The 9,949-nt window shown below is 34.4% G+C and overlaps 1 protein-coding gene and 1 pseudogene across 1 annotated transcript; one reads left to right on the top strand and one right to left on the bottom strand.

Annotated features, from left to right (window-relative positions):
- Positions 1-424: 424 nt before the first annotated feature.
- Positions 425-4,209, bottom strand: LOC105055192 (chitin elicitor-binding protein). The gene is made up of 4 exons (XM_010936940.4): positions 3,473-4,209; positions 1,105-1,222; positions 803-990; positions 425-686 (listed from the first exon to the last, which is right to left on the bottom strand). The coding sequence occupies exons 1-4, from the start codon at positions 4,146-4,148 to the stop codon at positions 562-564; spliced, it is 1,107 nt and encodes a 368-aa protein (XP_010935242.1). The 5' UTR covers positions 4,149-4,209; the 3' UTR covers positions 425-561.
- A 164-nt stretch (positions 4,210-4,373) lies between these two features.
- Positions 4,374-8,392, top strand: LOC140852816 (protein FAR1-RELATED SEQUENCE 11-like; annotated as a pseudogene).
- Positions 8,393-9,949: the final 1,557 nt, after the last annotated feature.

Consider the following 9,949-nt stretch of genomic DNA (forward strand, 5'->3'; position numbering starts at 1 on the left):
TCTTCGGATTTGGATTATTACATGACCCCTTCAGCAAGTAACTTGAAGAAATGAAGAAAACGACACACTACTTCTATTTCAAAAATTCCCAGTTTCCAAATTTTGGCTTCCCAGATAAAAGGAATTTTCACTGCGTTAGAAATTCAAACTTTAAAATTTGAATCAAGGAGGTTGATCCCTCCAAGTCCAAATAGTTGATCGTGTGGAACTACGTACAACCTTTTCATTTGATTTAGACCTGCCGAATGATGCCAAATTGGAGTCTTATAACTCCTGACAACACTAACGAGTCCATTCAATTAAGATCGTTCTAGAAGTGAATTTTGTGGGTTTGGACATTCACAGGAGTTGCTTTCGATTGACGACAAGGTCTAACATGCATGAACCATAACAGCTAACCTAAGTATAAATCAAGGAAAACATATAAACAGCTTAACAAGTTATTCTCTTATGAACTTATTTTGTTGAATTACAAAACATCCAATGCCGCATACGTCAGAAAAAAAGAGACTAATTTACTGGTACAACAGCCAAGTAAGCAAAAAAGTAGAAGCCTTTCTTTCAATTCTTGCCACGCCAAAGAAAACTGAAACAAAGCAAAGCCATGTGAATGGTAATGAAAAGCTCCATCCAATTTGACCCTGGAGCAGAACTGCCACTTGGCTGAGACTGCGGCGCACTCCCATCTGGTCGGAAAAGAATACAAGCATGAGAGACCATTAAAAGATAGAAATGATACCTTTATCTCAACTCATCTGTGCGATTTAGAAAAGGAGGTTTTGGAGTTAGAGACAAAGCTTACTGTTGCATAGGGGCAGGGTGGTGAGGTTCGTCAGAATGGTGAAGTTGGGGGCACTGGTGTAGCCAGTATAGGCACATGTAGTGCTCTCACAGGCCGAGATGGATGATGAGTTGCCAAGATAAAGACTTCCACACTTGGCTGGAGGGCAAGTTGAGGAGCTTCTTCCTGTGGTAGGTTGGCAGTTTAGCCTACAAAACATAGAGAATCCCAGAGAACTATTCAGAACAGATACTAGCATGCGAACATTTTCGAACATACGATAAATTCCAAACAAAAAGATGATCCCAAAAGGGACAACTCACTGCCAAGAGGAGGAGCTGCAGCTGCAGAGAACACAGTCTTTGGCGGTGAGAGTATAGCTATTATTTGTAAGGAGGAGACGATGGTCCGCAGATTTGTTGCTTATTGAGGAAGAACAAGCTGTGGAATCAACATGTATTGTTAATTCTTTGCTGGGAAAAAAAAACAGAGGAAAGGGGAGAAAATCAGAGAATAAGAAGAATATGTTGAGGGACAAGATCCAGTTAAACCTGCTCCTTAAGTTGCAATCTACCAGCATGTTAGTAATATTCCAGAAAGAATGAAATGCATAAACCAAACTGTATTATCATTATTACCTCTAAGTTGTGTACATGATGCCAAGTAAGAAAGCAGAAAACAGGAATTTATAGAGCAAGTTTAAAAGCTTCACTACAAAACAATGCAATTTGGATTTAAGTTCTTAACATGCAAAGCTTCGGAATAAGATAATAACACATAGGCTTTCCTTAAAAAAATAACAATAATAATAACAAACGAAATATGCCTTGAGAAATTCTTCTAGTATGCAAATTCAAGCATGTTATAAATTCTTTTACTCTCATTGAACCTTCCATTATCTGCCCACTCATTTTCCTTGTAGTAATAATCCTTTCCCTAGTGCTTCCTTTTATAAACTTGTCCATCTCATTCCATAATTTATTTTTTGCGCCCACTCATTTTCCTTCTGGTAATAATCCTTTATCCACTGCTGCTTTTACAAACTTGCCCATTTCATTCCATCATTCCATTTTTTTCCCCTGAACCATATATATATGTGATGTGTTCAAAGACTTTTTGAGCATAATGTATATTGAAAACTAATTAATATAGTTCTATCAAAAATTGAGATTCAATTCACAGACATGGTATTGCTTTGCCTAAAGAGCAGGATGGACCAATTGCAGATCCAGACATTTCATTTTAGCATAAAATTTTGAGGAAGCTGGGAAACCCTTGAAAATTCCTTTCATTAATGCTAAAATAAAATTTTGTGGATCCAGGAAGGGAAGCCGGGAAATCCTGGAAGCCCTCTATTTACTAATGGTATAATCAGACTATGACATGGTAATTAATGACCCTTTCAAGGTGAACCCTCCTTATATGCAGCAGATCTAGATGTATCATTTGTTTAATGAAATGATTAAATGCTGAAATGTTAACCATGATTTTGTTTTATTTTCTAAATCTGACTTTTTTTGGGTCTCCCTCAATAACAACAAGACATTAAGTAGATTTTGATTAATATTCTAAGACAAAAAGATATATATTCAGCCTACTTAATAATATATGCTAGGCATGACAGACATGGAGCCACTGCATGATCATCGCATAATTTAGGTTTCTAAGCTCAATCTTAATTTGAACAATGTCATCCAATCTAAGTGGCACTCCCTAGCCTTTTCGGATTCAAATGGATTAGATTTTCAATTCATTCATAGTGTCTTACTGTTGAAGAAAACATTGAGGCCACTCCAAATGGGTGGCACCACATAGTTGCACACTAAAAATGATCAGGCACCCAAAAGGTTAGGGTACACCTTTTTCCCTTCCATTTTTATATAGTTCTTTGGCAGGATGTCAGAATGTGGGTGTTAGCATGATGACATCCATTGACAGAATTCAGAAGTTGTAAATACAAGCAAGGAGACAGACTTGTGCACAAGGATTTAATTTATCATAATGGGATTCAGATGAACTTGCATGCTAGAATTAAGGAGGTCAAACTGGACCCCCAAAAAAAAAAAAAAAAATCCAAAAAGAGGCCAAAAAGGAAATTATGAATAGGAATATACCGTTGAATAATGCAAAGAAATGATGCAGAAAAATATTCCACCTACAACACATTAAAGTGAGACATTTGTCAGCATAAGCCCTCACTCATTTGGTGCATCAAAGTGAGCATCCGTGCTGGGGTCTTGAAACAGTATTTTACATTAACAAACAGCTAGACCATTAAGCATACACGGGCAAAGTGCAACTAGAAAGACGGGGAAAAGAGAGAGAGAGGAAAAGAAATGGATGGTGAAGTGTAAGTCCTCCATCTTAAAATCCTCCTTACTTATTATCCAAAAAATTCCAACTTTCTTGCTTCAAAGAACTAAGATACTACCTGCAAAGCATTTCATCTCAAATCCTGCTCATTTACTACTCTAAGATTCCACCTTAGTTGCTTTAAAGAACTACTGGATTGCTTCTTAAAAAATTTGACCTACTCCATGATTGCTACGTTTTTGCTTTAAAGAACTATAGGTTACTTCTAAAACAAATTTGAGGTACTCCAAGTTTCCAACTTTTTTTTGTTTTAAAGAAGTATTAGATTACGTCTAGAACAATTCATTAAGAAATTGAGAGGGGAACCGAGCAACAGACCTCGAAGAGGGACATCAAGAACCTGGCCGGCCAGCAGCTTCGTCGGATCGCTAATCCCATTCAACCGCAGCAGCGTGGCCTCGTCCGTCCCGAACTCCGCCGCGATCCCCTCCACCGAGCTCCCGGCCGCCACCAAGTGGGCGTAGTGGACCACGGCGGCACCGTCCACCGGGTCACAGCTGCACGGCAGCGGGATCCACAGCTTCTGCCCCACCTCAATCTTGTCGGGGTCCGCGATCTTGTTCGCCGCCGCGATATCCTGGTAGGTGACGAATCCGTCGAAGACGTTGCGGGCGATGGCGTCGAGGCCGTCGCCGGCCTTGACCTTGTAGATGGGGTGGTTGCGGGCGGATACGCCGGTGCCGTTGGAGCAGGAGCAGGGGAAGCGGACGCGAATGGTGGAGTTCGCATGCACGACGGCGGAGGAGTGGGTGGAGAGGGGAAGGCCGTTGTCTCCGATAAGGGAGCGGAGGGAGCGGACCTGGAAGAGGGACTTGACGGCGGCGTAGGTGGTGGCGTTGGGGGGCACGTAGCCGAGGAGGGCCCGGCACAAGGCCTTCGCGGTGGCGTTGCAGATGAATGGCGCCGCCTCTGCCCCCTCGCGACTGCCGCCGGCGAGAAGGAGGAGGAGGAGAAGGACGAAGGGAAGGTGGCGGAGTGGAAGCACCGACCTCATCTTTCTCTCTCGCTACAAGACGGAAGTCGAGGCAGGAACTCGGATGGGAATCATTTATTGCCGTCTAGCGTTGGATATGTACTGAATTGAATATTGACTCACGGGTGCATTAAATGTGGACTTTTGTTCACTACATGAGTGGGGGGTGGGGCGGGGTCCACCAAACAAGAGTCCAAGAGTTGGCCAGTTTGATCCTTAGCTCTATCTCGGTGGGACCCACTGAGAATGGGGAATCTAAGATCCGGATGTAAACTATACTTATCATACCATTTGCTATGCCTTTGTTTTATTCAATTCTGCGGGCTCCCGGGGGCTTTGCCATTCTTCCTCTTTCCCTTTCCTTTTTCATTTTTCGAACTCTAAACACACTTGGTTGGGAAGAGAGAGGGAGCCGCTCCGATTCCAATCTGAGACGGAAAGTTGCACTTTGGAATAGAAATAAAATTAAATAATTTTTTAAATTTAAAAAAAAATCATATTTTATTTTAATTTTTTAAAAAATAAAAAATTTAATTTTTTAAAATCAAATTTTTATTTTTTTTATAATTTTTAAATTTTATTTTAATTTTAATTCCAATCATAAATCAAATACATCAAAAGATATAAAAATTTCAATTCTCGTACCAACTTATTTTGATTCCAACTCTAATTAAGTGTTTGATATTATGCACCATACAATATTCAGGCTCATATATGTATAAATAATTTTTTTAGATGCTAATAATAGATCGGATTTGAACACATAAAATATTAAATTTAAATAAATATAATATAAATTTTAATTAAAAATAAATATTGTTTAGATATGAGGCTCAACCCACGAGCAACTCTTTTTATAACCTCACAATTCAAATGGAATCGTGCCTTGCACATGCAAATAGCAGTTAATGCTAAACAAAACAGCTAAGTTGGCTGGCATTTTATACTTTGTACTTACACTAATATTTACTATTGTTAAGCATATGAGATATATGTAGTTGTAAAAGTTGAAAACAAAAAAAAAAAGAGATCAAAAATATCAAGAAGTGGAGGGGGAAAGAGGTATTTCTCGAAAAGTGAAGAGGATACTTTATTTGATTAAAGTTTTAAAAGAAAAGAGAATAAAAAAAAAAATTTAATAAAATATTTCTCATATTTCTTAATAAAGTTTTGAAACTTCCCATATTATAAAATTAGTGACTATTTTTTATGAAAATATTTTTTTATATTTTTATTATAAATATTAATGTAATATTATATTAATATTATAATATAATATATTAATATTATTTAAATATTCATCCTAATGCAATATTTTTGTTAACATTAATATAATATTTATATTAATATATTATATTAATATCTATATTAATAAATTTGTTATATTAAAATATTAATATTATATTAATATAATAAATTATTATGATTTAATATTATATTATATTGATATTTATATAGAGTTTAAGATCAAAAGGATATGGCATTTTATCTATTAAGAATATAATAAATATTTTATATAATTTTTTTTAAAAAATTAAATATTTAATTAAATATAAATTATTTTTTCACGATGAATCAGATAGATCAAAACTATATTTTTAAGCATCATTTTTTAAAAAATTAATTTTTTATAAAATAATCTTTCCAGGTGAACCAAACTGGGTCCTACACGGTGGGAATAAAGCCTCTGGTCAACATAGATAAAATAGAAGATGATAAACAATCTGATCTTAACTACCTTTTTAGTTATGTTACACTACGTCACATTGGTCAACTCTTGGCATACTAAAAGGGTTTTGCTAACCAGTGCCCTGAGGGTATTGGTTAAAGAACATTTATTATTTCTTGAAAATCGACAAAATTTTTATTCAATGTATCAGAGATGAGGATTAGCAAATAACATTTATTGTATTTTTAAGATTCTTGTACCAATATGAGACATTGACTTATGTGATATCAAAGACAAATATTTTTTATAAAAATAATTATACCTTTCATAAAGAATTTAAAAGGTTGCTTGAAAAGACTTACTAGAAGGTGAATATCTGCCTGAACTTGAAGCACAATTTGATATAGTTGGAGGTGAAGTACGGCTTGGCAGAGCATAATCACTCTCACGCATCCAGTCTCATTAGACATGATGTTGAGAGGTCAAAGGTGCTACTCTATTCCTTTTTTTTTTTTTTTTTTTTTGTTAGTATTTTTTTAACAGAATTTAGTTACAAGGATAGAAATTCATCATCTATATTGTATTGGCATATTAGTCAGATTTTGATGATGTTGTTATATGTTTTCATTCATTCATCAATATTTCTATTAATTTTTTTATTTCTTATTCTTTTTCAACAATGAATTATAGCACAAGAAATGAAGTTAGGAACAAAACTACAAATAATGCTCAAACAACTTAGAGGGCTTTTGATTTGAATGAATTTTTTAGTGAAGAAATTTTTGAAGATTTTGGAGAAGAGAATTTTTATGTGAATGGTCATCCAAAAAAAGTTGAAGAGGAAAATAAAAATTTTGACGAAACAGAATCTACACTTTTTGTTGACCAAAGCTTTCTTAGTGAGGAGGAAGTATTTATTTTTTATAAAAAATATGCATATAATCATAAATTTTTGATTCGGAAAGATAGATTTATCACAAAAAAATGAAAATATGATAAAACGTGATTTTTTTTGTCACCATGAAGGTAGAGTCCCACTAAAAGTTATTGAACCATCAAAAGAGCAAAAAAACAGAGAATCATCAAAATGTGGATGCAAAGCTCATTTAAGAATTACATTGCAAAAGTGCCATGATATATTTCTAAGGGAATGGTAGATTACCAAATTTGTTGACGAGCATAACCATAAATTGCTGACTCAATCAGAGGTACGTTTTCTACCGGCTAATAGGAATATCTTTGAAGATGACCATGAGCGCATTTTCTTATTAAAAGAAGGAGGTCTTTCGGTTAGATAAATAACATGTATTTTAGAACTTGAAAAAATTGTGAAGCATGGTTACCTTCCGTTTCTTGAAAAGAACATCTGCAATCTTTTTGTGAAAGTTAAGAAACAAGTTATAGGAAATGATGTTATGGATCTTCTAAAGCACTGTGAAGATGCAAAAAGAAATAGCTCTAAGTTTCAATATGCATATATAGCAGATGGAGAGAGAAAGTTAGAGGGTATTTTTTGGTCATTTTTTCCTTGTTTTGATTGGTACCAAAGATATGGTGATGTTGTTGTGTTTGATACCACTTACAAGATGAATGCTTATAAAATGTCCTTTGGTATTTTTGTAGGCATCAATAATCATGGGAAGACTGTACTTTTTGGATGTGCCCTTCTACGAAATGAGACCACAACTACTTTTTTTTTGGCTGATGAAGGTATGTTTAAATTTTACATTATTATTTTTTGTGCTTATGTTATGCTCAATTTTTTTCTAGCATGCATAAATACGTTTCTTGATTATGTGTTCTAAAGTTTGTTATAATTCTATATCTAATGTCTCCTTATTTTTTTTATAGACTTTTGTATCTTTAATGAAGAAGCCATCCAAGACAATTTTGACAGACCAAGATCCATGGATGACAAAAGCAATCTCAAAAGAATTATCATTTACAAAACATAGCTTCTGCATGCACATTATTTCCAAGTTTAGCGGTTGGTTTAATGCTGTACTTCCTGATAAATATGCAAAATGGTGTGCTGATTTTTATGAGCTATTTAAGTTAGAGACATCCGAAGAATTTGAGCATCAATGGCTTGAAGTGGTTGCCAAGTATAACTTGCAATCCAACAAATATGTAAAAGGCTTGTATCAAGTCAAGAACTACTGGGTACTTGCTTATCTTCGTGATCACTTCTTTGGAGGGATGACTACCACAGGAAGATCAGAGAGCATAAATGCATTTATCAAAAGATTCATAAGTTCCCACACAAGTTTGAGTGATTTTTTTAAACAAGTTAGTTATATAATAAGTGTTTAGAAATTTATTCTTGTTATTATTACTCTTGCAATTTAATTTGTTAAATAACTTTCAGATTAATGTAGCAATTGAAGACATTGAACAAAAAGAACAACGTGATACAATGTTAGAAAAACATAAAGATTTTTCTTTAAGAATAATGTCACCATTACAAGAACAGGCTCATACCATTCTCGCTCGATTTGCTTATGAGAAGTTTCAAGAGGAGTTTAAAAGATGTGCTCCATATTCAATTCATCATGAGAATGGTAATATATTTGTGGTGCAATTTCTTCCTCAATAAAAATATGCTCTTGGAATTCTACTTCATCATCGCCATCTGATGCTTGATGCTGCCAACATGATGGCAAATACTTAGAAGGAATTTTATAGCAATCCTTATAAAAAAAAATGCTCGGAATGTGACGACAAAGTATGCCCCAAAATTCAAAATTCTTACAACTACAAGTAGCTAACTCACCATCCCAAAGAACATAATACATCCTGTCCACAAGATTTTGTTGATTGTCCTCCAATTTCAAAAACAAAGGGGCATCCCAAACAAAAGCAAATTGAAGGTGGGAGAGAACTAGCAAAACGGATGAATATTTGTGGGCTATGCAAAGGTATGGGACATAATATTGCTACATATCCTCAAAAGGAAAATACTGTTTCCTCTATTTGCACACAAGGAAGGAAGAAAAATACTTCTGACAACATGAATTTAAATCCAATAGTTTATTTGAAGGCTTAGGTAACGGTGCTTCACTTTAATTTCATTAATTTTTTGGTATTATTGATTCTATACATTTTTTTTAAAATTTTGGAATTTTGTTAAATTTAATCTCTCATTTTTGCTATTTTTCATTGAAAAGACCTTGTTGATACTGGATGATGTGAAGATAAAGTGCATGGATTTATTTCAAAAATTCAAAGGAGATCGAAGGCATAAGCATTATAATTGGATGTTGTTTTTTATTTTTTTGTTATGAATGCGACTAATTCTATTTGACTATGTACTCTTTTCTATTTAATACTCTAGAGATATTTTTATTTATGGATTGTTTTCAGTTCTATGTGGCTATTTTTTTCTAATTTATTTTTTTTTATTTAGTAGGTATCTTGAATATATTGTGTTCATGTTCATTTTGCTTAGAAACTTTTGAATTGTTTTTTTTTTTTTTTCTTGAAAAGCAGGCTTGATGATACTTATGAAGAAGAATGTGCATTAATGTATCTGTAATAAATATTTTTATTTTTTTAAAAAAATAAAATAAATATTAATAAGAATCAAAATGTTGACTCATATGATGGATATCATCTTCATCTCTGATATTTTAAATAAAAATTTTATTAATTTTTAAAAAATAATAAATATTTCTTAACCAGTACCCTAAAGGCATTGGTTAGCAAAACCCTTGCCCAGGGCAGTGGTCAGCAAAACCCTTGCCGAGAGTTGACCAATGTGACATAATGACCCTATCCTGGTGGGGTCTGGTTGTACCAACTAGGGAATGAAAAGTGCCAGAACTTCTAAAGATTGGCTTTTGATGTTTATCATGAAAAACAGTGTACATGACTATGATATTTCATTCGATAAGCTAATATAGTACAAGGGCCTGCCTTTACTAATTATTATTTTGTTATTGTCGTAACCATGTTATTAGTCCTTTAGTTATTACGTTTGAATCAGCCATGGCAGCAATGGAGTAGACCAATACTTAACCTATACAATTATATTCGGTACTGCCGATTTGGATTCAATCCCACCCTCACCATTACTTCAAGGATGCATCATCTTTCCCTGGTTCTCTCGCGCGCATAGATTCTTTATAGAGTGTTACGGTCAATCGCCTCGTCG

This window comes from Elaeis guineensis, chromosome 12 (genome assembly GCF_000442705.2).
Source record: "Elaeis guineensis isolate ETL-2024a chromosome 12, EG11, whole genome shotgun sequence".
NCBI classification, from domain to species: domain Eukaryota; kingdom Viridiplantae; phylum Streptophyta; class Magnoliopsida; order Arecales; family Arecaceae; genus Elaeis; species Elaeis guineensis.

Excerpts from the sequence above, each read along its gene's own strand:
- LOC105055192 (XM_010936940.4), bottom strand. The coding sequence starts at position 4,148 with ATGAGGTCGGTGCTTCCACTCCGCCACCTTCCCTTCGTCCTTCTCCTC. Across the intron at positions 1,223-3,472 it reads TCTTGATGTCCCTCTTCGAG|CTTGTTCTTCCTCAATAAGC; the intron begins GTCTGTTGCTCG and ends TTGATTCCACAG. Across the intron at positions 687-802 it reads CACCCTGCCCCTATGCAACA|ATGGGAGTGCGCCGCAGTCT; the intron begins GTAAGCTTTGTC and ends TTTTCCGACCAG.